Here is a 27,724-nt window from a genome sequence, read left to right as displayed (position 1 = left end):
ACTGCCCCGCTCCACCCCGCACTGCCCAGCTCTGCACCGCTCCGGCGCACCGCACCGCACCGCTCCGCACCGCACTGCCCCGTGCCGCACCGCACTGCCCCACTCTGCTCCGCACCGCTCCGTCCCGCACTGCCCAGCTCCACACCGCTCCGCACTGCCCTGCCCCGCACAGCGCGGTGCTGCGCTCTGCCGCCTGCCCTGTGCCAGGCGCCGGGTGCTGCTGGCCGCGCTGGGCTGGGGGCAGCCGGGGCCGCAGTGGGCTCTGCGGGGGTTGGGGGCAGGGGGCGCGCCCGGCCCCACGGCGCGGGCCCCGCCGCTTCCCGCCCCGCGAGGGCGGCGGGCGCCCGGGGGCCGCGGCCGGCGGGACGGCGCAGCCATTGGCTCCGGCGCGGCAGCGCGGCCCGCAGCCGCCGCCGAACTATTTCCTGTTGCCGCCGCCTTAACGCTGAACAGACCCCGCTGCTGCGCGGCCCCCGGCTCCCGCCGCCCGCGTCCCCGGCCCGGTGAGTACCGGCCCCCGCGGCGCCGCCGGACCGTGCCGTGCGGAGCTCCGTGCGAGGGGGGGGGGAGTTGGGGAGGGGCTCGCGTGGGGACGGGACTCGCGTGGGGCCAGGAGGCTCAGGGGAAAATGAGACTCTGTGCTAGGGGACGCAGGACTCACTCGTTGCTCCCCCAAGCCCACGCACACGGCTGTGACACTCCTCGTGTGCCGCCCAGGCAGGGAGCCCGGGGCCAAGCCCGTCCCCAGCAGTTGGGGACAGCACGGGTCACCTATCCTGGTGCACGGCAAAGTCTCGGGCCCGGAGCCCACTGGCCTTTCCCTCCACTGGCTCCCAGCCCCATGGCGGGGCCATGCACGCTCCCAGCCCCATGGCGGGGCCATGCACGCTCCCAGCCCCATGGCGGGGCTCGCGGAGCAGCCGTGGCTCTGCAGAGCTGGCAGCGAGGCTGCTCCCAGAGAGGGTGGCCGGAGCCTTGCGGGGACGGCGCCGGCCGTGTGCTGGGGTCGAGGCGCCCCACGGCCCAGCCCCGGGCCAGGCTGCCTCCACGCACGGGGAGGACCGGACTGTCCAGGGACGGGTCTGCTGATGTGTCACATTTTCTGCATTTCTTTCCTCATTCCTCCCTCCGTGGAGACGTTTCTGGGAAATGTGAGCTCTTCCTTGTGCCAGGGCTGTGGATGCTGCATCACCTCCGGCCCTGCCCGGTGGGGGGGGGGGGGGGTGGTGGTGCAGTGAGGGACTGGGGTGTCCTTGCACCATCGGGGGGGGGGGGGGGACAGTGAGGGCCCATGGGGGGGGGGGGGGGAGGGGGGGGAGAAGGCCTGGCGGCACTGATGCCCTTTGCACCGCTGTGCGGCCCTTGTCCCTGCGCCGCGGCCGGCTGCCCTGTGCAAACAGTGGGGCCGGGAGCGGGCGCCGTGCCCACGGCCAGCACGGGAAGCTCGGCCCGGTGCAGCCGATCCGCTTGGCGCCACGTCCCGGAGGGGCCGTATCCTTCCTGGCCCGCAGGAAGGACGGCAGGGCCGGGCGCTGCGCTCAGCCCCTTGGCCCCCTCCCCCCCCGGTCCCCATCCCCGTCCCCCTCCCAGCAGATGCGGAGCACCCGGTGCCCGTGGCGGCCCTGAGTGCCGCCGGAGCAGGATGGAGCCCCGGCAGCGGGCGATGGAGCTGCTGAGCAACAGCATGGCCGTGTACGCCCACATCCGAGGTGAGCCGGCAGCAGGGGGGCTGGGAGCGGCCCGGCAGCGGCAGCCGGACCCTCATCCTGCCGCCTCCACCCGCAGCCAACCCCGAGAGCTTCGGGCTCTACTTCGTGCTGGGCGTCTGCTGCGGGCTGGGGCTCACGCTGTGCCTGCTGGTGCTGCGCCGCTCGTGCCGGCCCCGCGCCCGTCGCCCGCCGCCCCGGCCCCGCGACGGCGACGACGACGACGACGATGACGATGACGATGAGGACGAGGAGGAAGAGGACACCGTCGACCGGGCAGCCTCCGAGTCGCTGCTGCCAGCGACGGAGCTGCCACCGGAGAGTCCCGGCCCCGGGGATGTCGACGTCTTCGCCTCGGCCGAGGAGCTGGCGCGGGCGCAGCGGCTGGAGGAGCGCGAGCGCATCCTCCGCGAGATCTGGCGCAACGGGCAGCCCGACCTGCTGGGCGCCGGCCGCCCGCACCGCTACTGAGCCAGCTCGCCCCGAGCCCTGCCGTGGGAGCCGCCAGGCCCCGCGGACACGTTCCCAGGCCGCTTCCCTCCGCGGTGAGCTCCTGCCTTCCCACTAAATTTAGCCCTTTCCGGCGCCTGACCCAGCGTGTCGGCAGAGGGGGGAGCGGCTGTTTCCCGGCGCTGCTGGGCCGGGGGTGCCCGACCTGCACCCGCAGCCCCCCCGTTTCCCCCCCGGCAGCCTTGCAAAAAATAGCCGCTTCCCAGGCCAGTCCCGTCCCGCCTCCACAGCCCTAACAGGATCCAGATGTTTTCCAGATGTTCTCCCAGCCCCGCGCCGTTGGCGGGATGCCAGAACAAGGGGGCTGGTGCCAGCACGCCGAGCCGGGGGCGGCGGATGCGCAGCCCCGCCGTGGGGCCGCCTGCCCGCGCCGCCGTGCACGTCCCACTCCCACGGGAACCCCGACCCACCCCACGCGCCAGGCAGGGCTCTGCACCCAGAATAGTTTATTTTACATGGTATTTATAATGAAAAGGGGTTGCTAGCCATCCTCGGGGCAATGCAGCCGCCCGGCCCCGCGGCAGCACCGTGCCCTGCTGCGCCACGCGGAGCAGGGCAGCCGCGGCGGGAGGGCACCGACAGGCCGAGCAGCACGGACGGGGTGGCAGTGGCAGCTACCGTGATGCTGGGGATGAGCCCGGAGCAGGCACGGGTGGTTCTGCAGGCAGCCGGGGGCTGTGGTGAGGCTGCCGGCTGGAGCGCGCTGGGCACAGAGAGCAGCAGCCACGCCGAAGGAAGTCGTGAAACCGCTGGGCGGGAACAAGGGAAGGGGAAGGGACTGAGCAGTGGCCCGGCCAAGCAGCCAGGCTGCCCTGGACTCAGCGCGGCCGGGGAAACCGAGGCAGGCAGCAGCTACACTTTAGGCTGCAGGGAGGCAGGAGCAACTTCCCCAGCTCCTCCGGAGCAGCAGGCTCCTGCCGCTCCAGCCCCCCCGGGCCCCAGGGCAGCTCTGGGGCCCAGGGCAGCGAAGGCCCGTGGCAGGGAGGGGAGGGGTGCGTGCACGGGATGGCAGCAGGCGCCAGGGGAGGTGGGACACGAACTGCCCGCAGTGCAGGGGAGGCTGCAGTTCTGGTTTCTATTGCTGTGTGCGGTCAGGCCCGTCGCTGCACGCCTGCAGCCTTCACTACATAGGGGAAGCAAAAGCTAAACCATGAAGGGTCCAAAAACCTACACAACACAAGCTGCACAAGGGACCATAAGTCCCTTCGGAGAATTCAAGGGCCAGAAAGAGGGTGTTAGTGGTACATCTTCATCAAGCAGGCCTGGTCACCCTTGGTCCAGGCCAACACTATGAACATGCTTTTAAACTAAAGCCCTTTAACATGGCAATACAGAACCAAGGTAAAACAAAGAAAGTGGCTGCTGCTTTTTGTGCAACTGGCCCAGAGACGTCTCATGTCAGGTGCTAATTCTAAGTTAGTAATGGAGTCTTGTTTATTGTAGACTGAAAGAATTTGTTCCTTGGGTTTATTAATTTTAGCTGAGGGAACAGTGTCTCAACAGCTCAAATTCAAATGCAAAGGGAAATATGAACTGTTAATCTATGCTACCGTCTCCACTGCTATTTGCTAATACTGTTAACTAACACGAAGTTAAGCATGCTTTTCTGCAGTGTAGACAGACCCCCAAAATTAAGCACAAGCTCTGCTGCTGGACACACCTAACATCACACTTGTAAATCTCAAGCAACAAGGAGCTAAGAGAACTATAACCTTCCTGTGAAGTAGCAGCAGCAGTGGAAAAAACTGACACCAGCAAATGCAGTGACCAGCCCACTCAGGTACAGTGGGCAAGCAGTCAGGTTTAGCAGTGGCATAAAAGGGGGCTGCCTGGAGCCTTGGTCTTCAAGGAGGACTTCAGTTTTATGGGATGCATGTAGCTGTTCTTCCTCTTAAGTCACAAGTGTGATATGCAACCTCTACTTCAAGGAGGAATGGGGAACCTGGCCCAGGGCTGTATGCATCATTTCCTCCCTTCCCCCACGCAATTACTTTTAACAAAGGGGTTTAAAAGGTCTCTTAAATGCTTAGAGAAAAAAAGATTCCTCATCCTTAAGAGATACTGGGATTTACCTTAACTGTTGCCAGCCAAGCAAGCCTCAAGGCTCCATTTCACTGAACCCAGAGACAGCTAAATGCTTTTTTTTTTTTTTTTTTAAACAGGGTTTAGTTTTAATTAGTTACTAACTTAGAAAGCAGTTAGGTTAATGATAAAAAAACAAAAAAAAAACTCTACATAGTGCCTGGTTCTTCTGCAGTAACATACTACTAATGCAAGCTAAAGGATAAAAATTGCATCCTTTGTTACCACACCTAAACACCTCCTGAAAGAATAATTGCAGGTAACCTGTTTCTATACTTCCTTATTTGTGTTACGATGTTATTTGTGTTGCAAAGCCAGTTTTTCTCCTTGCTTCAAAGTGCAATATTCCATACCTGGAGAGCCGTATAAAATGGCAGCATCGACTGTTTCACCAGAAGAGTAACTGCTTGCAATTGCTGCACTTAAACAGCAGAGACAACCCCACAGACACCATTTTGAGCTTCCTCTTTCATTACTGTCACCTAGTCCAGTTGTCTTTCAGGATCACCATGTATTAAAGCTTCCTTCAGAGCAGCTCTTCTGCAGTTCCACACTGGTGCTGACTACAGATGTCTGTTCCTTTTGGCTTCACCAATCAATTCAGAAGGCAAATGTCTGGTGACAGAAGAAGCCTCAGACTCAGAACACAAAACAAAGCAGAGTTACACCTACTACTTATTTTATTGTATTTTTATTTGCATAAAACAAACTTTAGGGGGTTGCTAAACAGGAACTGTTCAAATCGAAACGAATCAAACTCTAGTTGGTGTGTTGGGGGAACAGCACAGCAATCCTGGGAAAGGGAAGGCAAAGATGGAGGGACAGGGAGAGCAGTGTCTTTACAACACGTGCACACTCAGCATCAGTGTGTGAACATGCCTCTCCTCCTAAGAAGGCTCACTGATTTAGCCAAAGAACTATTTGCAAACTTCCTCAGTATATTTTTAAGATAAAAAGAAATACACCATAACTGCCATCCTTAACCAGCACAGGAGGGATCTGCCTTTTGTTTTATAAAAAGATTAATAAAAAATATTGAAAAATTCTCATCTCCTTTTATATTTTTAACCTAGTAGAATTCTGAAGTTTTAGAAAACTATGTTACCTTGGAAAGAACACTCAAGTTCACAACCAGCTACAAAGAGGATACACAAAATGCCTACAAGCAGTTTGGGACTCCAGCACACACCAGGCCTAACAGTGTACACACTAAACAGTAGTGAAGAGCAGGGTGTAATTTTTCTTTTTTTTTTTTTTTAACCATGCTAATTTTGTTAACTTTCAACATAAAAGAAAAAGAATGTTTTTAAAGGCCCTAAACTCAACCTTTAAAAAAAGTTTTTAAAAAAATCATAGCAGTTTGGTCCCAACAAGTTAACATTTAGATGTTTATTCACATGCTTAATTGTTTTCTTATTTATAAGAACCAAAAATAGTTTCCAAAATTATCATTTAATTGATGTTACTACATACGTAAAGGCCTAAAATAAGTAGAGTATGAATTTAAAAAATTGAATACACAATAGGGGAGAAAAATTGAAACTGGCAAGTTAATCTCGACCTCTACTATTTCAAATTATAAAAAGAGAAACAAATGTCAAGACTACTGGGTTAAGATGGGCACAAACCGAAATCCACATCGCCTTCAAAGCCTGTTACCAAAGGAAAAAAAAGACAAAAGAAAAACCGATCGTCCAATAAGGTCACAGACAAGAGAAAATCCAGGATCTCACCCAGTACTTGACCTTATTCAGTCCAGAAGGTAAGTCTTTGGAAAGGTATACTCTATGAGTGGATCCAAGCATAAATGATTTGATCAGTTCTAGTCCACACTTAGGGAGGTTGAGCTCTGAAATGCAGTTAACTTCGGGATTGTTTCAAAGCTCCTTTCTGGGGCTCTGTTCAGCACTTCAGTGTCACCCTGACAGTCTCCAGCACTGGTGTGCTGAACCCCTTCACCCCTGCCAGGGTTCTCCAGAAACACGCGCTGTGGCTATTCAGCAGCTGACTGTAAGTTGTCCTTTTCCTCTCTGTTTTCTGTTCCACTTTCATCATCTTCAATTTCTCCTTCTTCCCCACTGAATTTGTCATGGGCCCACTTGGGGCTGGTGCTTGATTTTCTGAACATGAAGCGACCTCTTCCTCTGGGGAAAGCTCCCCGACCACGGCCTCTGTTCACCCACTTTTCGGCACCTTCACCCTCTCGGTCATCATGCTGCACAGGAGAAAGCCAATGACATCAGATGAAATGGACTGACTGCTCTCAACGTAACAGCAGCAAGAAAACTTTAGTTTATTATGTGCCTCCCTGCAGACCCCCATATTTATGTCACAATGAATAGTGCCACCTGAACAGAAGAACTGGCATGTTTTGGAGAAAAAACAAGCTAGATGGAAACAGGAATGAACAATGGCTATACAGGCTTTCTTTTTGTACAAGCCCATCTGTCCTTTTCTGACAGGAAGCTCCATGTAATAGCTAGGGGAGGGCATGGGACAGGTATCTAGGCCTGGAGTGCCACTGGCTGCTTCTGCAGCTCCACAGTTCATGTTTTACACATTTGCCCTTTACTTCCCAAATCACTTGGCAGTTTTCAGTCATTACTGTTGGGTTTTCAGGGACCTGAATAACACACACAAAACATTCCTGAAAGTTGTATGAGGTAAAGGCACATGCAACTGATAACAAGCTGGATCATGCTTCTGGCCTCAATTGATCCATTCTTATATGTAAAGTGGCAGAGTAGAGACTGGACCCAAAAGCAAATTACAATTTTGCTTTCAGCAAGATCAGAGCAAAGGGAAAATTCAAGCATTCTTGTTCGAGGTACAAGACTGAAATACTGCATCATTTAATGACAAGACCAGGGATCTCAAGTATTCCAAATCAGGAAGACAAAGTAACTTAGTGCCTACATTTTAAACTACCCTTTCTTCACAGAACAGAGTCATTCAGACTGGATTCTCCAGGACTAATGCATGTTAGTATGGAAGGCTGCTACCACTAGAAACAGAAGGGAACAGTACTAACCCATTTCTAGATTCTTCTATCCAGGAAACAGACAGGATCTATTCAGGACAGAAGAATCTAGAAATGTAGGCCATCTGCAACACAGACTGTCAGATTCAAGCTGTGTTTTTCACACTATTGTGAAACATGTGGTTTTAAATTGGCCTTTAGGATTTTTAATTAACAGAAAACTATCCTACAATGAACAGAAATTATTTTTTAACTGAGAGTCAGAAACTTCTGAGGAAGTATCACGTGAAGCCTTAAACTCCTAGATTAGTTTAATGGTAACTTGTGCTTTCACCTCTAAAAGATTTCAGACCAGATTCACCTAGTGTTCATACATGTCTGAGTACTTCAGACACATACCAAGTAGTATTTCTTGCTCTTAGGTGTGTACTCTGGATCCCATTCCTCATCTCTGTTTCGCTTCTGAAAATCATTGCTGCCACCACTGCTGCTGTTATTGTTGCCCGAAAAGTTGCCTCTGCCCCAGCCTCTCCCCCTGGCTCTAAACTGCTGCAACAATAAGAAATGAAAGAAAAAGAGATTATGGTTATGGATCAGGGTCTTTATAACCAGAAGAGCCATTTCAGTTGCCTAACTCAAACTGACTGATGCACATTATGCTGTGCACCAGGATTGTTGAGCAATCACTGATGCACAAAAGCTTCCAGCCTTGATTTTGCTCAACGCATCTTGAATTCAACTGCCTAGTCTATTCCCAGCACCTTGGTATGCTCTCCAGATTCTGCGTTCAAAGTCGGGAGTAATTGTATTTTGGCTTATCATCCAAAATCAGCCAATACCCTTGGAGTTTTCACCCACAGTACGCTGTAATTGTGCAAGAGCAGTAAAAAAAGGGCCACACTTCGACCATTTTGGGAACTGATATTGGTGGCAGGGGGAGAGGAAGAAAGGCTGACAAAGACTTACAAAGGTCCCTCGAGCTCTTCCTCTCTCATTTGGACCAGCAAATTCTTTAGTCCCAAGTCGAGACTTGTCAAAACCCGTGGTGCTTTCCTCCCTCTCCTCAGTCTCTTCAGGATATTCCTCTGCTTTGAACGAATGAGAGGATCGTGAAGATGATGAACTGGATCTGGATCTCTCACGTACCCTTCGGTGTTTCCTGTTTTAGTGACAGGAAAGGGGAGGTGAGGTGGACAAAGAGGTTAACAACTCAGCAGTGAGCTACAGAATCATTTATCACCCCCATATAAATGTAACATTTGCCTTTACTATGATAAAGAAAAGTCATAGCAACAGCTCAAGATCAGCTACAACATGTAGATCTAACAGGTCCCAAGCCCTTTCCAGCAAGGCTGGAGACACAAAGGTGTTTAAACCATCTGTTTTGAGATAAGCATGCTTTTCAGGTCAGCACCATCTCTCTTGGTATCTTTTCTCCTGCAGAGATCCTGACCTGCAGAGTTTTAGTCAAATGGAAAATTAAGCTAATAGAAAAGGATTAAATTAACCTTAAACATAGCTGTTCTCTATGACACAATAGGAAAAAGTAGTAATTCACCCATCATGATACATGTAGCCTTCTCATTTAACTGTTATTCAGTATTTCAGATAAATATATCAGTAATATATGACCTCCACTGGTGTAGTTATGTCAACAAGAATACAATTAGGTATCTGTGACACTGTCTCCAATTATAACACAGAGGTATGAAATACAGAATAAATGGCTTAGTTTACTACATACTTTTTCTTTGAACTTTTGTGAGTTTTCTCAGTTTTCTCAGCTGATCTTTCCCTTGAGTGACTTGAATCTCTCGAGTCCACCGATTCTCTCGATTTATCGTGTTTAAGATCTCTTTCCTTATGTTTTTTACGGCGTTCGATATCAAGGCGCAGGTCAACAGGGTCGTCCTTATATTTCCCTTCAGCCTACAAAAGCAGGGAAGAGGAAAGAGTTTAATACAAATGTTTACAGTACACCAGTTCAGCACCATTACTTTGCTACTGACTGTACAGACCTCCAGAGAGGAGCAGTTTATCTGAACACTAATCAATAATCCATTCTAAGATGTAAAATATTTCACTATCAAAATTAGTTTTTATTTCATAGACTTCAGCTTTCCTTTATGTCTCAGAATTATAGCATGAATAAAATGTCTAACGTCCTGTGAATGTTTGTTACCAAACAGCAGCATGCTCGCTATCCTGCTGACAGACACCATCAAGCAGGGTGGAAGGAATTTTAATCACCAGGTCTGAAACAGTATGTAGGGAGAAGCAAAAGCTGTTTGTCACTTGGAGATATCCATGATAATGACTACTGATCAAAGTGATAAAATATAGGCCACAGAAATGGAGTCATCATGTTTATTTAGAAAAATGCCAACATCTCAGATTTAGTATGTCTGTCAATAAGATTTGCTCTATGGCAGACATCAGCTATAGCACTTTCCTGCCCTCCATCTCCTCCCAAACTGGGAGGCACTGTATGAAAGATGACAAGAAAGCACCACAGGAGGAGGTACATATTTCTCTCCCTACATCATCCTAGCAAATCTACTAATGCAAGTTATCTGGTGCTTCACAAAGCAAAAACCAACCAACTGTATGAAAAAAATTCAAGAACTATTTTTCCCCAACCTTCCAGTTAAATAAAAAGAAATCAGGTAAAACTTGCTTAGAGTTCTACTGAAATTGCTGTTTAAATACAGCTTAATGAAAACAGTTATGTTACCTGTGTAAACAAAGACCAATATTACCTCATGAAGTTTTGCCATGACTGCACATACAAGAGTAGCTAACTCGCAGTGGCTATGGTTTTGACAAGCATTCAACTGAGTAGCAGTACTTTTGAGGTAAAGCTGCACAGTGTCACTAGCAACAACATACAGCCTCCATGGCTGTGCTCAGTGATCACCAATTTAGACTATTTACACAATACTATACTTGGAAAATGTATGACTTGCTATGCAACATACATCAGATCATTACATACAAAGGATTAGTAAGTCTCTAGCTATTACTTTTTTTTTTTTTTTTTTTTTTTACTTACATGAGTTTCTAAACACTTTTTTGTTTAAATAAAAAAGTCAAATAACGCAGGAGTGGGAGCAGGCGTATTGTTTTGATTTTTGGCTCTTCTACTTTCCCCAGGCAAAGAGCTTTAATTCCTACTCTGAGAACAAAACTGCTCCCAACACGATGGATGACAGATAAGTGACAAAATCAGCAGCAGCTCCCTTATGTGGTACAGCAAACACCTATTTGGGTTTGTGAGGGCACGTCTGTTTCACGGAAGGCTGGCGAGCTGTTTGGAAACCACGTTTATAATATACTCTGCCAAGCTGATGCTCAGAGTTCAGGCCCATCAAATCCATCTCACCATCGTCCATGTCAAGCCACAAGTGTGTTTGGAAAAAATCGAAAACAAATATGAAACAAGTAAGGTTTCAGCAGGACTGTTTAAAAATCTCTTCAATGTTCAATGTAAATATGTATGAAGGTGAATAAACAAAGGTTAAAATCCCAAACATTTTACGTTAAGCCACTTCTATGATTGTTTACAGCGAGTCTAACGGCTTAACACTGTTGTACTCAGAGAAGCTAATACACCAAATTTCAAGTGTTCTGGATCTACTAAAACAGGTGCTGAATGTTAAAGTAACAGCAATCAACAGAAATGGTACAGTAAGTTGTTAGAACAAAATTTATCATCTGCTTAATAGTGTATTTGGTTTAGATAAGTATTTTTACTTTCTTCTTTTTGACATGCATGTCTTTGAAAACATGGTTGGAAATATCACGTGTATACAATTGATTTAATAATACTTACAAGCAGAAAAATATCACAAAAAGTCTCTTCTCTCATCATGGGCACTTGTTCCAAAAATCCTCTCATTTTTCTCAAGCTCACCTCAATTGACTTTGGGGTCATTTACCATAGTCTAACCACTTCACAAAGGTTGTTGATACATTTTTAATAAAAATTAACCCTTTGTAGTTCATTTTTAGAATTATGCCCATCCTTAAAAGAAAAACACAAACTTAAGTAGAGAGTAATTTAAACAAAAACATCACTGTTAAGTTCATGCCCAATGCACTCATTTTGTTGAATTAAACTAATTAGAGTAACAGTTCACCTTGAAGCCAGGATCTCTGGAAGTTTTCATTTCCTCTTGAGAGAATCCATGTTTTCTAAAAGTACTGGGAGAAATATCTATCCTCCTAGAAGTAAAACAGCACAAAGATATCATCTCGTCTGTAAGAATAACATTTTTTGACCGAATGTCATTTTAAAACAGGTAGTCCAGAATTTGCAATGGTACTTAAAATTCCTCATTTGTCCATTTTTGCTGAAGCTAGTTAGATACTGCTATGTAGGTTCATGAATAGTTTTGTATCAACAAAACTATCTTTCAATAAATAATTTCCAGAAGTACTCTTTCAGCTGTAGACAAAAGGACCAAAAGAAGTGGAAGGAGTGATGTGACAAGGAGAAAAAGAAAATTAAATGTCTTTTTAAAACCAAACTTCTTAACACCCAGGTAATTCATATACACAATAAAAGAGTATGGTAGCACAACCAAAAAAAAAAAAAAAAAAAAAAGACAGCCCTCCCCCCCCACACACATATCCCTATATCCTTACTCAGTTACATTAGATGGAATTGTTACAGCTTACTAAAGGATAAGCTTTTATGATCCAGAATGTAAGGCACTCAAATGCCAAAGGCAGACATCCTTTCTCCCCAAAAGAAACTTCTATCCATTATGGATTTAATGACTTCTTTAGTCGCTCTCATCAGATGCTGGGTAGATTAGACATAACACTAACATTATGCTTGCCGTATTGCACTACTTTAACTAAATAATGATACATATCATTATTGGTCTTCATTTATTCCAGAATTTTTCCAGATTGAGAAGGAAATATGAAATACCCTCGAAAAATTAGACAGAGTCCAGTGTGCCACTAACCTGTGGATTTCAGGGCTCTTTTTGTTCTTAGCTGCATCTTGTTCCATTCCTTTCTTCAGATACTTTGTAAAGCGCTCATTCAGTGTCATTCCTGAAGATCCAAAGTGATGTTCTGTTGGGGGTTTGAGTCAGTGTCACATAATTAATATCATTTTTTTAAACATTAAAAAGTACTTCTGTCCTAGGTCTTGGTCAGATTCACACCAGGATGCACGCAGCACTCAGGTGATAAACTAACTAATGCTGTTGACAAATGAGAGCCACTCTTGAAATTGAGAGCGGAATCTCACTTTACAGACATGATTTAACTGTATATACACAAATTCACTAGAGTAAATGAATTCTAAATCACAACCGTCTACCTGAATACTGTTCAAGTAAGAATAAGAGTGATTCTTCTGACTTTCCAATCTCCTTTGCATAAACTGGGGCCAAATACTGTTTAATATCTTCATCAACAAACTGAATGATGGCAGAATACACTCATCAGGTTTGTGGAGGACATAAATTGGGAGGAGTGGCTCACATGCTGCAGGGCAGAGCTGCCCTTCAGAGAGACCTCAACAAGCTGGAGGAATGGGTCAACAGGAGTGAAGACAATACAGAGTTCACCTGGGATACAAAGGTCTCATGCGCTGGTACAGGCTGTGGACAGCTAGGCTAAATAACATCTGCAACAGAAGGGCTTGGAGATCCTGGCTTTGAATGTGAAGTTGAATGTGAACACATTCTTACAATGATGAATGTGGTCTACAGACTGAACCATATTAGCATAAGAATGGTCAGCAGGTCAATAAAGTGATTGTTCCTCTCTGCTGGCACTTGTGACACTGCATCTGGATACAGGCTGACTTTTTGGACCTCTAGTGCAAGAGTTATCAAAACTAGAGAACATAGCAGAGAATCACTCAGATTATTATGGGGCTGCAGTATGTGACACATAAGCAAAGGCTGAAAGTGGTTTGTCTAGCTTAGAAAAGAGAAAGCAAGAGACAGCTAAAAGGAAATTTAATAGTTGTAGTCTTCTATGACCTAAAGGGCAATTATAGAGAAGATAGGGCCAGACTCTTCTCAGAGGCGCATGGTAAAAGAACAAGAAGTAATCACCACAAGGTACAAGAAAAATTCTAACTAAACGTGGGAAAAATATTTTCCTTATAATTAGAGTGATTAGACACTGATACAGGCGCCTCAGTGCTCTATACCCAAAATTTTTTAGAATTCAACTGGAGAAAGGCCAGGCAATTTGATCCAACCTGGAAGCAAGCTCTGGTTTGAGCAGTAGGCTGGACTACATCTCCAGAAGCTCCTTCCAACCAAAATAATTCTATGATTCTGTAATCATCTGGCTGCTACTCTAATCTAGCATGCCTCCTGAAAAACAACTGAGCATTAGCTAGAGCACTTGAAACCTGCTTAATGGGGCAAGAAAGAGAGAAGTGAACCTTAACCTGATGATCCACTGACATCTGACTTACCTCTTACATGATGGACTATAGTCACTATATGTTGAGCAAACAGTTCAGACGGACTTCGTTGAGACTGAGCTGACTGAATATGATGGAAAATAGAACGGAATTCTTGCTCTTTTTTGTTGCTGTGCACAAGGTCACGACATAACTTCCGTTCCTGAGCCAATATGCCACTTGGACTAGAAAAAGAACAAGCCACAAGGAATAAAAGAACAAGGTAAAGGGTAGCAGTTTAAGATGATTAATGTTTCAGAGCTTGGAAGTTTACTGCATTTTAAATATAGTACTATGAAGTCACCTAAAAACATTCAATAGCAAGAACAAGTTGTTATTTAAACATTTAAACATATCTGAAATATACTAATCCATCTTAGCATAATAATAATTCACTTAATTCAACAATGTAGTAATTCAGATCATTTGTTGCTCCGTTATCTGAAGAGTTGTACAGACACTAAAAACCCTGACATCCTACGACACCAAAGCCAATTCTTACACCACTAGCTGGCTGTGATTCTTTTCCATCATTCCTGAATTCTAGATTAACCTCTAACATCCCACAGAGCATATTAACACTTGTTGGCTACTACTTCACAAAAGTACTTTTTGGGGTAATACTTTTTCAGTCTTAAAATTTCTTGAAACCATGCTAAAGTGGCTCAGACCTTTGTAGAGTTTCAACAACACTATATTGAGAATAAGAGTAGTTAAATGCTCTCCAAAAGAATTTTATGTCATTTAAGCTACACTGTAATTTTATTGCACCATAAAGCTTCTAGCAGTAAGACAACACTAAGTACTGAGTTCTTTTCAGACTCCAGTGTGATGTGATCCAGAAGTATTTACATTCTAAAACAATCTTGTATTAAATCACAGAGATGAAGATTAAATAATTTATCTTCCATAATCTGCAAACCCTCCAACATTTCATCAAAGGGGTTCATACAAGTGTTCTAATGCCACAAAAATGATATCCATCACCAAAAATGCAACATGGTGCCAATTTTGTTTAGTCTTCCTTACAGTAGGCTAGTATACAAAGATGTCAAGAAGAGAAGCAGGCAGCTGAAATCACTGTTCAGATTGACCATAAAAAAATAGCAAATACTTACCGTGCAAGATCTTCATCAAAGGAATCCATTCGGATATTGACTTGGGCCTCCCGTGTAATGGAAAAGGAGGATTTGCCAGGAGCTAGCCCATCTCCTTTGGCTCCTGGCTTCTCCTTTACCTCAGAAGCCTTCCTTGGTGGGGGTGAAGAACTTTTCTCCTGGCTTGCTTTGTAAGTGGTCACTCTAAAATTCTTTTCAGGAACAAATCCCCTGTGACCTGGCTCAGCTCTCTTGGATGCTGGTCTCTCTTCTTTTTTAGATCTTTCAGAATAGCTTTCTTCCTCTGTTTCATCAGCTTTCCTTTGCTTCTCTTTTCCAGGTGGTAAGAATACTAGGCCTTCCCATTTTCCAGGCCTATCCTCATCCTGACCTTTACTTGTTGTTGCTACCACTTTAGACATAAATTTGGGCTCATCGTCAAACTCTGAATCTTTTCGGCCCTTTGCCTTGTCCTTCTTCTCCTGCTCATCTGCTTCCTCTTTGCCATAATGACCTTCCTTGTGGAACTCCGACATCTTTAGCTTCTCAAAGTCATCACGGAACTTATAGCGTTTAGGTGACTGGCTACCACGGTATCCCTTTTCAGAATCGGTTTTGGAGGCATAGGAGTCAGATTTTGTCTTTCCATCTGTTGATCCCAACTCAGAGAAATTTCCTTTTTCTTTTGATTTTTCTTTTTCAGCATTTGTTATTTTCTGTTCCTTGTCTTTCCCATTCTCAGTCTTCTGCTCTTCCAGATACCTATTCACACAACAAACATTACAGTAATTCTTTTACTAAAAGAATGAAAGAGGTTAATACTTCAGCTGAAAGCAAGCAAGTTTTAGAAAGATAGTGAACTACACATATACAGAAGGCAATCTCTAGACCATAACAGTTCAACAGTAAAGCAGACCACTCAGCGCGGATTTCAACTGTTACCAATAAATTCAGCAAATGTAGAAGAAAATGGGTATGTAGAACTGATGATGTGAGGCTTAGGAACAAATAAAAACAGCTTATCCATAGACTGATTTCAAGGAAAATAGTAACATCTTACCCAATCAGTTTAATTACTTACAAACCTGGTTCAGGAGAATAACACATCAAAACTTTCAACCTGGGCTTTTCTGCTTTAAACAACACACTGGAAACAAAAGCCTCAAAAGCTACTTCAAATTTTGGATGCAAGTTTCTTAGGTAAGCTAAATATTTCATGATAGGACTGTAAATACAAATAAAAGCAAATAGGTTAAAAGGAGAAAAATATTTATTTTGCTGGGAGAAGACAAAACACTTGGTGAGAACAGCAGTTTCACTTAAGCTAATTAAAAGCATCAGAACTATGTTTTAAAGCATTCATTAAGCAAAATCCTAGCTTTGAGGAAACAGCAGTAAAGGACATTAGTTCACTGCTCCAAAAAGCTGAAACTGGAGTTAAATAACTTTTCAAATTCAGAGATCTTTGATACGGAATCAATCCAAAATAACTTCAAAAAATAAGAAAAAATGGAAACCGTTTGTGAATGCTACTGTATCTTTTGAAACAAAGAGTCACTTAAGGTACTAATTTGTAGTAAAATGAACAAACAAATCATACAAAACTGATGCTTTGTGTGGAAGGTCATCTTTTAATTTCAGTAACGAATTTTGTGCTCAAGTTTATCGTACCACCCCGAAACACAGGCAGAAGCATCACAGTTACACCTGCCATGGACTGCTTGCAGTAGAACATGCAGTCAGATCAAATTAATTTTTTGCCAATTCATATCTAATACAATTCAAGAATCTCAGCTGGACAATAACGTTAACTTAAAAGATGAGCTTGCTTTGAAAATGGCTGACCATTACCATTTGTTAATAAAAGTGATCCAGACAAAAAAGCAATACTTTGAAGTCTTTTAACTGAAAAATAAACAACAGAAATTAAGTTTCTAGTCTGCACTACTATCAGGTTGCTAGAAAAATCTCCTCAGGCATATCTTCACTTTAAACAGTTTCACAGGGAACCTACATAATCTTTATTACTATCCAAATTAAGCCAAAAAAACTCCAACCTGCTACAACATAGAGTTAGGCCTATACTATATAATTTAGACTGTACCAGGCCCAAACAGCTGGTAACCTGCAAGCATGGCATACTGCACATGCCAGAATCTCTTTTCAGCCAGAGCCTGCATGCACAGTCAGAGCCCTCGCAGCATTCCCAGAGCATGCCTACACACGCAACCTGGCTTGTCATGACACATCACAGCACAGCGAAACACACCACTTGCCTTTTTGAGAAGGCTCCTCCTCCAGGAGCTGTGGTTTCCTCCTTCTGAGATGCACTGTAAATTGAACCGATTGGTGTTGGACTTTTGCACACAGGGCTCTTCCTTGTTGGGCTCAAACCTCCTGAGCCATGGTCAAATGGACTTTGATGAGAGCCTGCCTGAAAGGAGGTGCTGCTTGGTAAAACAGAGCTCATCTGTGATGGGTTGGACAGCGGAGGGCTCGACTTTTGCAGTGGACTTGGTCGAGGAGAACGACGCCTTACCACAACTGACTGAAGAGGGCTTTTTAATGCAGGACTGCGTTCCCTCGGACTAAGCTCAGGCACAGCAGCTCTTGACACTGAACTTGTACCATAGGTGGTCACATCTTGCCATGGTTTTGATCCCTCAGATGCCTTGACATCTTGAGCCACTGCTCCTGAAAATGGTTGCTCCTTAGAATCATCACCTTGATTATCTCCTGCAGCCTGAGATGCTCTGGCATCCTTGGAAGATGATTTTTTCTCCTTTCCAGACTTACGCTTGGAAGACTCAACTCTGCTATGATTTGAGGAAGACCGGGAAGAGGAAGACCTCCTTGACCGATCAGATGATGACTTATCAGAGTTTCTAGAATGACTTCTAGACCTTGGTGAAGGAGACCTTCTCTTGGGTGAACGAGAACGTGATCTCCCTCTACGAGGGCTATATGCTTGGCGATAATTTTGCCAATTTGACCTGTAATTTCCATACCCTCCTCGGTTATACTGGCTCCATGGATAAAATCCTCGATTTCGGCCACGGAAATAATAGGGTCTCCTGTATCCTCTATTATGACCTCTGAAATCTCGATTCTGATAGACTCTTGGATGGTTCCTTTCTCTGTTATGCGATGGAGAATACGACCTTGAGCGGGACCTAGAACTGATAAAAGAAAAAAGAAAAGCACACAATATTTTCAAGTTCTCCTCTTGCAAAGCTTTGTATTTAAACCCTTATAAAAAGAATTGGTAAAGTTAATTTCTAAGTTTTAAAAATAATTTCCTCGGTTTATCCTCATCCAATTGAGGTATTACACTTTGCCTTCAAATTGCAATGAAACAACTTCCTTCTGCTATACCGACAAACAAGTGAACTATCAAAACCGCTGCAGAGACCATGATGCGTACACACTGTTTTTCTAGGATGAATGTGGCTGCTACCCACCTTCAAGAAAGTGATATGTCTCAAATGTCAAGCTCTTACAGCTCAAGGCCAAGGTTACATCTCATCTTGCACAAAGAAGCATTTCTTAATGCAGGTCATGCTACCATTATTGGAACAGATCCAAATCTTCCCCTTCTTCTGTCCCTCAATTATTTCATATGCTTCTGAAATCTTGATGATCAAGATGAAACCCCAATTCTTTGCCAGATGAGTTAAAAGAATTAAAACACCTCAAAACGAGAGCAGCAGTACTAGAGTAAATGGCTCTGCAGTTTAAGTTTCAAAAGGTGCATCTTTTGTTGCAATTCAGAGCCTGGAACTCCATCAAATAAAGCGAGGCAGCAGTCACAAGGTGTGCATTCACTCTCTAGCCTGATACCACGAGATGGCACTGTTCAGCATTCCATCTGCTTGCTTCCAAGAGTACAGGTTTATTAATAAAGAAGAACAGAACGGAATCCAAGACTTAAGTAGAAAACCTGTAAGATTCCAGATTTAAAGGGTATAACATTAAGGGCTGTTTCATTAGTCCTTTCCAGTAAGTTTTTGGAACTTCAGTTGCATACTATTTGAAAGCATCACGTAGCTCAGGATTAAATGCCAGCTTTACTGTAAATACTTCACAACTATTAGAAAACTGTGAAGTCCCATTGGAAGTCTGAGACTTTACCCTAGTAAAACAGAATGTCCAAACTAGTAGGTTTAAACAGAGAAGAATTTTTTCAAAAGGAATGTTAGTAAATAGTATTTACTGATGTCATTTCCAGATTCACTTCTTGAAGAGAGATCCAAGTCAGCTCTAAAACACTCACTGGTCATACTCTAACAGACATATTCCCACCCCCTCCTCTTCTCTTCAGCCTGGCAATACACACAACTCACTGCTGTTCTCTATTTTCCCCTGCCCTATGCCCCCAAAACTTAACTGAATAAAAAACCTGTCATTAGAATTCCTAAAATGTTAGAGTACATACATACAGTTAAACTGAACTTTAAAGCTATTTTTTGTTTTTTTTCCCAGCTATCAAATACACTACAGTTTAACAGGAAAAAATTTATTCATACTATGGTCATTCCTAGCAAACTGTTTCATGTAATTTTAACATATGCTTCTTCCATTGCTTGAAAGGACAAAAAAAAACCTAGCAACTTACCCGAGACACCTCCTCACTTGAAAAACAGCAACAAACAAGAAGGAAAGGCAAGGGCAGACAGCAAGAATGAACCAATTAGAAGAGGACTCCTATTCAAAAGCACTAAGCAGAACACACACGCTCTCATTTTCAGACAACTCCTGCATTTGTTACCGATTACCAGCAGTTACTGTTGTACTGCTTCCAAAATTTATTCTGTCATTTTAGAGAGGCTTGCAGCAGGAAAAATCTCACTCTAAAAAGTTGCAAAGTCTATTTACAAGAAATCATTTTAAAAAAATACAATAAATGCTATGCAAAAGAAACAAGTAGTGATTAATTCTCCCAAGTCTGGTAATCTCTGTAGCTAGTTGGCTAAAACACACTACTCAAATTTTAGAGTCCATTATTTTAGAATGCATAGAAAACAAAAATAAAATCACAAATAAAGCAAGTAACATTAGGTAGACTCAAATATGGGAATGCAACCTAGAACACAAAAGTAAGCCTTCGGAATCAAGACTAAGAATAAAATCATTTTCATGATTTACATGCAAATACACCAGAATGGATTTTTATGCTAAAATAACACATTAGACCTACCTCAGAGAATATGCTAACTCCATACAAGATGATTTGTCTGTACTAACCCCCTCCATTTTTTTTTAAAGACGCAATTTACAAAGTGCAAGTAGGCTCAGCAGCAGCACAGAGGAAACGATCATGTTTGTACAGGTTGCCTTCATTTCCAATTGTCAAAGTTGCTTCACAGCTAGGCAGATATTCCCAAACGACAACATATCTTCCAGCATTCCAGCTTCCTTCTGCAAAGGACTCGGTTTGACTCAAGTCTCCGCCTCTAACTTGGTTTTGTCCTGTCCTTCTCTCTCCAACTGTATGTTTACTACAGCCTCTGCATTTTGAAAATCTTTAATTGTTAACAGTTGCATGTGTTTATAGCCTAACAGTTCTTAGAATAATTGTTACCCATTTAAGATTAGTGAAAAAACAGCTGAACACAATTATACTCAGTCCAACTGGAAAGCTTCTGCAAGACAAGATCCTTAACTAAAAGGAAAGGAATATACCAGATTCCAGATATCCACAAAAGATGAGCCTTTAACTGGCCTGATCAGAAGCAATTCAGGGAAATAACTATTAGGCATGTAAATGATTTCTCAAAATTCAACTGCAGTGAAAACAACTTTATCCATCCAGAATAACCATTTCAGTTAACTGACTCCTATATGTTGAAGAGAGGGGAAGGGAAACAGGCAAAAATTAGTTTTTTCTACCTTTCATAGCAGTGTTGTAAATTGACATTAAAACTCTTGAATTCATTTTGAGGAGGGAGAGAAGTATGTAATATCTGCAAAGGCCTCTTAAATCTGGGATCAATTAACTCAAAAGCTGAGGGGGGGGAGAAGAGGAGAGAGAGATTGAAATTTAACAAAAACAAATGAGTACGTTTTGTTATGGAACTCCCAGTTGTTCCTCTCCATTCTGACTATGGAACACAAATTCAAATGTTCCCACTAACACTTATATTAGCAAAATAAATGCAAGATCAAAAGCATTTCAAGTCTAATAATAATAATAATTTAAAAAATCATAGAGTTTATCATGTTATGATACAAAGCTTTTTTGCCTTTTTTTTTTTGCATATTGTCCTGCTTCAGAAGTTTCGAACACATCATCATCTCTAAGTACCTTTAATATAGGAAACCTGATCATCTTAGAGATTGTGTATACTTAACATTAGGAAAAGTACAATAGGTTATCACATTACATACAGCAGCAATAGAGACTGCAAAAGAACAGGGAGGAAAATACATTCTTTGACATAAGCTTCTATCAATACCTTTGGGGAAAAACAAAGAGGCCTTCTCTAAGGACCTGATTTAGAAAGGCTATAACAACTTTACTGTAGACTCTAACACTGAAAACATCAGCTGTACTAGCAAAACTACTCTAGTTCAACTGCGTATCATTACTATTGCAGTTGTTACTATTTATGTTAGAAAAAAAATCCTGCACAGAGAAGTAAAGTTACCCTTCATCAAAAATATGCTACAGAGACCAGGATAAGGGCTCAAATAACTCAGAAGTTTCAAAAAAACTTTCACAATGGAGAGAAACAGATAATTTATTCTAGTTCATTAAAAACATTTCAAAAAAATACAGGATGGCAGGAAACAGCCTAAGGCACAGGATGCTATTCTAGAATCTAATAAAAGGCTTTTCCTGGAAAAGCACTAAGTGACAAACCATCTGAACAGACCAAGATTGGAAAAACAGACTGTTACACCCTTTGACCTGGAGCCGGATGCACTTACCTAAGCCTGCGTTTTCTTGATCGTGAGACAGAACGAGAACGGGAACGAGATTTGGAGAAGGAACGCGAACGTGATCTTGATCCAGATCTTGAACGAGAAGAACGGGATCCAGATTTTGATTTGTTAGTTTTAGACATCTTTGCAAGCACCTGTCAGTTATACCTGAAGGAAACAGGGAAATAATATCTATGAAGAATGAAGTTACACAGTAGACCTGAAAGAACAGGCAGCATTTGACAGTTTGGAACTACCAAGTGAAATGAAGCTTGATAAAACTGGAAATAGGAATGTTTGAAGTGGCTGTCTAATAATAGACAAATGGAACTGGGGTCAGAATGAAAGTTTTTTCAATTTAAGCAGGAAATCTGCAAAGAAAATAGGCTTTTAATCTAGAATAATTACAAATTTAAGTGCTACATTTAAAGATATCAACGCAAAAAAAGGAATAGGGAGATGCCATTTTGTTAGCTATATCAAAAGGACCATGAACAAGAAACTAATTTCAACCACATCACTATCAAAACAGCCAACTGTCACTATTAAAGAGCAATAAAAAAAAATAAAGAAGGCTTACCATCAAAAAAAAATCTTCTCTTTAAATTTTCAGAAGAAATCTCAAACAAAAATGATAATCCAAGATACCTGAACATAACGCCATTTGTACAGATCTGTCTAGCTATGAACCTCCAGATTAAATCCTGGGAATACATGTTCTATTTGCTTGTGTAGTTTATGCAGTTGCTATGATCAATTACAAGAGTACATCATCCAGTGAGGAGTTCTGTTGCAGCCAAAATAATTCAGAAGTCCTTCCAAATATTCACCCAGTCATTCAAATACTAAAGACAGAAGAGATTAAGTCGAAGCATTAAGTGACTTGACATAATTGTAGTAATAAATGAATTACCTGTACTACTTTCAGGAATATATCCAGGTAAAGGTTAAACAGTCCCTTTAAAGATATTTTAAGCATACAGTCTGATCACATAGTTGTTTCCATTATATTATCTGAACTATTACTATGTAAGTTTTATATCAGTGAGCATGATTTTCTAAAGGATTTTCATTGTATCATGCCTCAAGGAAAAGAAAAAAAAGAAACATTCAGGACAAAAAAGAGATACCTATTAATTTAAGTACGGCATTTTTAATTTGTTTACATTTGAAGGTCCCATCAAGTTTCAGATGAAATTCAGATTGCTCTTTCAACTGGTCAGATTTTCTTGTTAACCACCAAAAAATTCACATGCCCAATACACAGTTCTGAGGCTTCAGACAGGGTTCTTCACAAACTTTCCCCTGCATGTTAAAACCAACCTCCTTTTGTGACCTCCTTTCTATAAAGGGCTAGAAACAAACCTAGCATACCAGAGGGACAGGTCAGAAAAGCTCTAGTGCCATTTCTGTCCCACAGTTACAGTGCTCCAAAACTGTAGTAATAGTTGACCTATTTAATCCTCTATCCAGTCATAAACAAAATTCCTTACAACTTAAAATTTGATCATGCTGCAAAATATGCTCCAGTTTTTGATTCCCTGTTGGTTTCAGTGTGGTTCTTCAGCTTAAATGGAAAATGCTTTAGCCCCTGACTTGGAGAGAAGAAGGGAGCTCTACTCCCTCAAACCTCAGACTGAGCTCCCTATCTCCATTCTATTACCATTCCTAGAAATCTGAGGTTTCAGCAGTGGGTTGAAAAAGGCAGTGAATGCTATGCTAGCTTGCATTGGGATTCTTCAGTATTCTACATTCACATTTAGTTCCAAGATTTGAACTTTACAATTCCACAAGTAGGTGGTGAATGTTAGAAAATTGCTCTCATTAAACAATATGCAAGTTTCATTCACAACATTAGAAGCAATTTATTTAGCATTTAGGGGGCCACTAGCTTCACCCTATCATCTGAATGACCTATCTCTTATCTGACATTAATTATACCAGGCACAAGACTAAACTAAGAGATGACTATATCACTGACTATATCAATTTTTACATGAAAAATGAATAATAATTTTGGACCAGTTTCAGTAGATGCTTACCTCTTAGCATGTTACTTTTTAAGCAGACTGAAACCACATCTAGAATATTTGAAGCCACATTGATGGAAAGGGGGGGGAAAACCTCTGCATTTCCCTTGGCTCAGATTATACAACCATACAAGCATAGAGTTATATCAGCTCACCAATCTGACTGAAAACTAACACCACAAAAATACCTTTCATATTTCAGCCAGACCAATGCACTGAAACTGACCTCTTCACCGTATAAATCACAGAGCCAAGACAGAGGAGGAGATGAATGTGTGGCCAGACAGGAACACTACTTTCAGCAGCAGCACAATTAGATCAGATTAAGAAAATTATGAAGCAAAAGAATCAAGTTACAGTACTACATGTATTTCGTTTCGGGGCGGGGGGGGTGGGGTGGGTGGGTAATAAAGATTAGTCATATCCAATCCCATCCTGAAGTTGCTTACTCCTCCCCTGATGAATCAGGGCAAGAAACTGATCCAGCTGCAAAGCAAGTAAAAAGCCAAGAAAGCCACCTTTGTTAGTTCAAAACAAGAGCACAGACTGGAGAGAAGCAATAGATCAGCTTTCCAGGAAGCATCAGGAACCACTTATATTTACTATACATATGGATAGTACAGAATAGTAACATTCTTTCATGAATCTTTATAGTTAGATTCCCTACCAGGAAATTCTTTATGAACTTCTACCAGGAACTACACTTTCCCCACCCCTTAATTAGTAAAATATTACATAGATAAAATTGACAGAGAGAAAAAAAAAAAAAAGTCAGCCTAAGAGTAGATTTACAGTTCTGTCTATGCATGTTCAACAGCAAAAGTAAAGTTACGGAGAATTTCTTACCCTACTGATTTATCACTCAATGGATCTCTGTGCAGTGTTACCCATGCTGTGGAACAGTACATAAATTTCACAAAGAATAATACCACAAATGAAGAAAATCTCAGATATACAGCTGCCAGATTAAAATTTAACATAGTTTGGATATGTCAGAAAATATCTCGTGTGTTACCAAACAAGAAAATTGAAAGGATCCTTACAATTCTTCCAAGTTTTGTTTCAGTGTGACCAATTTTAATGCATGCTTGAGTTTCATCAGTTTCTCTGCATGACCTATCAGTCTGCAATTTGAGGCAAGAAAACTACTCCTTCAGAACTAACTCTTAAATGAAGCTTCAGATTGCAATGGTCATGTTAGCAAAATAAAGATTGCCAACAATACTGCAGAGAAATCTTAATTTACTTTAAATCAGTGCACTGAGAAAACAAGTCACTGCTACACTTTCCTCTTAAAGATTCTTGACCTACACTCACACTTTCAAAAGCATCGTTGGTAGCTCACTAAGTCTTTCTGTAATAGTGGAGGATGATTTTGGAACAGGTTTTGGAAAATGCAAGTTGGAGGCAAAGAAAACAATGATTCATATTATAGGAAGTTAGCCCAGTTTATGATAGAGGTGACAAGTCTAGAAAAGATTTAAGATTTGTCTTTACTTTTCTAGGATATGTCTAAGGGCTATGCAGTACAGCAAAACCAGTTAGAATTTTTGGTCCTTCTGATCAAGTATACATTACCACTTAAATAGCGTTAATGAAAATATCTTCCTTCTCAAACAAGTAAGCTCAAAATACATACAAGAACCACAGGAGATTTAGTAAAAACCTGACTGGGCAAGCTGATTAAACCTTTTAATATATACTTTCTATACACAATCAGCACTCTTAGGACACAACCTGAAATCTGATGACTTTACTGAAATAAACTGACATCTATTCCATCAATAAATCAGTAGCTAAGAAGCACTTCGTTGAAGAATAACTATACAAAGGCAGATATTAACTGAACGTTGAATAGCGGTCATCAGTTCTCTCTGATGACTGTGCTAAAAGTCCATCATTTTTACACTTGTTGTTTAGAAATAGACATTCAGGTATATAAACACAACAGATTAAATACTTCTCTCCACTGATGTATCCATTTTAAGCAAATTCCAACGGACTGACTTGTACTTCCAATTGTTCCCAGACATCAAATTACACATATCATTACTGAATACTCCCAACTACTGTTGGAGCACTTTCAGGAAAAGCACAATGCCAGTCACAGGAGCAACTGCTGGGAAAGTGAGTCATTATTCATGAGAACTGATATTCTTCAGAGATGGAAAGTTAGCTCTTATTTTAAAAATCATGTTACATGCTCCAGTTCTTCCTTTTCACTATACCAAAGATGCTGTATCAAGACAATTTAGGTATTTTAATATAGTTCATACTATAAAGTGTGGGAAAAAAAAAAAAAAAAAGAGATTCCTGTTCTATTATATATTTATTTAAAAATTAAATGGCACCAGGGATGTGGAAAAAAAAATCATCAACAAGTACTACCACAGTAGAAGAAATGTTCCTACAGATGGCAACTTTTCAGGCAAAGAATATGTGGAAAGATATTTTACAAATATTTTCTTTTTAATTTAACTAAACACATCTGCTGAAACCTCAACATTTCCAAAATCCATTAGCCAAAAGCAATCAAAAGTTTAGCAGAGTAAAACAAAAACATGGAAAATAATCACAAGAAGCAAATGGTAATGGGAACAATTGATCAGTAGGAAGATTCATAATAATGTTAAAAGGAATATGATATAAATTGCATCTCAGAACCAGAGAACTATTCTCAACCAATTCCTGGAGGGTTTTGATATAACAAAGCCAGCAAAAAGCTACATTCTGTAAAAAGACTACAAAACTATCTAATAAACTATATAGCTTCAGTACAGCTTTTTAATAAATGTCAATCCTGCAGCTCAAGAACAAACTACAATTCAACATATCACCATTTGTAAGTCATCCTTAGGCACACTAAACTATAGTGGTTAAAATTTTTAATAGACAAGTACCATTAAAACTTACACTTTTCACAATAGCTCTTCTCTGTTGTACTTTCTGAAATACTAAATCATTTTCCAAGAAAAAGAACAAGATTAGAACTGATCTGATAGAGTAGTAAAAGTGGCTTACACCTCACAGTTACAGCTATGTTGCACTACGCAGAGAGCTAAATACTGTCCAAAGGAAGAGTTTCAACAACATTATCTTCTGCTTACTGCACAATCCATTTTTGTTAGAGACATCCCCTAAACACCCACAGTAAATAGCAGTGTTTAGCCATGCAACTACTGAAATGCTGGGGGGAGAGAAAAAAATTACTACTCTAAATCCTGGGCTAGCTTGAGGACTCAACCGTTTTCAGAACACAGAGATATGTATTCTAATACAACACAATTTTAAGGTTGACTCCGCTCATGAAAGAGGTTAAAAGTCCTGAGAAGGTCCCAGGACAGATCTTAAAAGTATTGTTTGTTTCAAACTGTTTAAGAATCTTCAGCATATTACTTTGATCTGTAGCACTTACTAGTCAAACATTAGTTTGGTATGTGTGCCAAGAGCTTTCATATCTTAGAAGTTATTTTTAACATTTGCCAATATTTTTAAAGTTGATTCATTCCTAGCCTGTGAAGGTAATTCCTACTAGAATAGAAATCAAGTTTCTATGCTCTATCAGCACTCAACAGGTTAAATAAACTAAATATTGGAGTCATTTCAGTTCCCTTATGTTAACACCGCAGCCATAAACTTATTGTAGCATCCATTTAGTCCTTCTGAGATAAAGCATGCTCAGCTGTTGAACAACTACAACAAAAAATGTTCTGAAGGAACCTACTCTGCTAAAACTTCCTAAAGATCATTCTGATTTTAAAGAGAGATATTTCTAAACAAAACTGAAGGATCAACTATGAAAGCAGCTGCGGTTGCTCACTTACCTTACTATTTCGACTTCTCCACTGAACATGATACTATGCCCACGACGTACACACATGCATAGAGCCTCACAGAGCTCACAGCAAGAAGCTGCATTGTGAAGCATTACAAGGTAAAGTGTGTCTGGTCCT

At 42.1% G+C, this 27,724-nt stretch overlaps 2 protein-coding genes across 8 annotated transcripts in view; one reads left to right on the top strand and one right to left on the bottom strand.

Annotated features, from left to right (window-relative positions):
• The first annotated feature begins 356 nt into the window (after positions 1-356).
• EVA1B (eva-1 homolog B) lies at positions 357-5,342 on the top strand. Of its 2 annotated transcripts, none has more exons than XM_062594320.1 (3): positions 357-503; positions 1,591-1,709; positions 1,786-5,342. In XM_062594320.1, the coding sequence occupies exons 2-3, from the start codon at positions 1,643-1,645 to the stop codon at positions 2,175-2,177; spliced, it is 459 nt and encodes a 152-aa protein (XP_062450304.1). In that variant the 5' UTR covers positions 357-503; positions 1,591-1,642; the 3' UTR covers positions 2,178-5,342. The 2 variants fall into 2 exon arrangements, with proteins under 2 accessions (XP_062450304.1, XP_062450303.1); XM_062594319.1 differs by having other exon boundaries at positions 421-503; positions 1,594-1,709.
• The window catches only part of THRAP3 (thyroid hormone receptor associated protein 3), a 36,189-nt gene continuing 13,438 nt past the window's right edge, over positions 4,974-27,724 (bottom strand). For 3 of the 6 annotated variants that reach the window (XM_062594312.1, XM_062594315.1, XM_062594314.1), the window contains 10 exons: positions 21,748-21,909; positions 17,094-17,996; positions 14,839-15,579; positions 13,733-13,905; positions 12,255-12,366; positions 11,418-11,502; positions 9,023-9,207; positions 8,245-8,437; positions 7,678-7,827; positions 4,974-6,513 (listed from right to left, as the gene is read on the bottom strand). In XM_062594312.1, the coding sequence (XP_062450296.1) occupies positions 6,292-6,513; positions 7,678-7,827; positions 8,245-8,437; positions 9,023-9,207; positions 11,418-11,502; positions 12,255-12,366; positions 13,733-13,905; positions 14,839-15,579; positions 17,094-17,996; positions 21,748-21,884 (2,901 nt within the window). In that variant the 5' untranslated portion in view covers positions 21,885-21,909 and the 3' untranslated portion in view covers positions 4,974-6,291. Of the gene's footprint in view, positions 6,514-7,677; positions 7,828-8,244; positions 8,438-9,022; positions 9,208-11,417; positions 11,503-12,254; positions 12,367-13,732; positions 13,906-14,838; positions 15,580-17,093; positions 17,997-21,747; positions 21,910-22,321; positions 22,587-27,724 lie in introns of all 6 variants that reach the window. The other 3 variants (XM_062594313.1, XM_062594316.1, XM_062594317.1) reach the window with 2 other exon arrangements.

This window comes from Rhea pennata, chromosome 23 (genome assembly GCF_028389875.1).
Source record: "Rhea pennata isolate bPtePen1 chromosome 23, bPtePen1.pri, whole genome shotgun sequence".
NCBI classification, from domain to species: Eukaryota; Metazoa; Chordata; class Aves; order Rheiformes; family Rheidae; genus Rhea; species Rhea pennata.
Note: the sequence above shows the minus strand (reverse complement) of the source record. Positions and strands in the feature narration are given on the sequence as shown.

Coding starts and splice junctions, on each gene's coding strand:
- EVA1B (XM_062594320.1), top strand. CDS start 1,643: ATGGAGCCCCGGCAGCGGGCGATGGAGCTGCTGAGCAACAGCATGGCC. Junction 1,710..1,785: donor CGTGTACGCCCACATCCGAG/GTGAGCCGGCAG, acceptor CTCCACCCGCAG/CCAACCCCGAGAGCTTCGGG.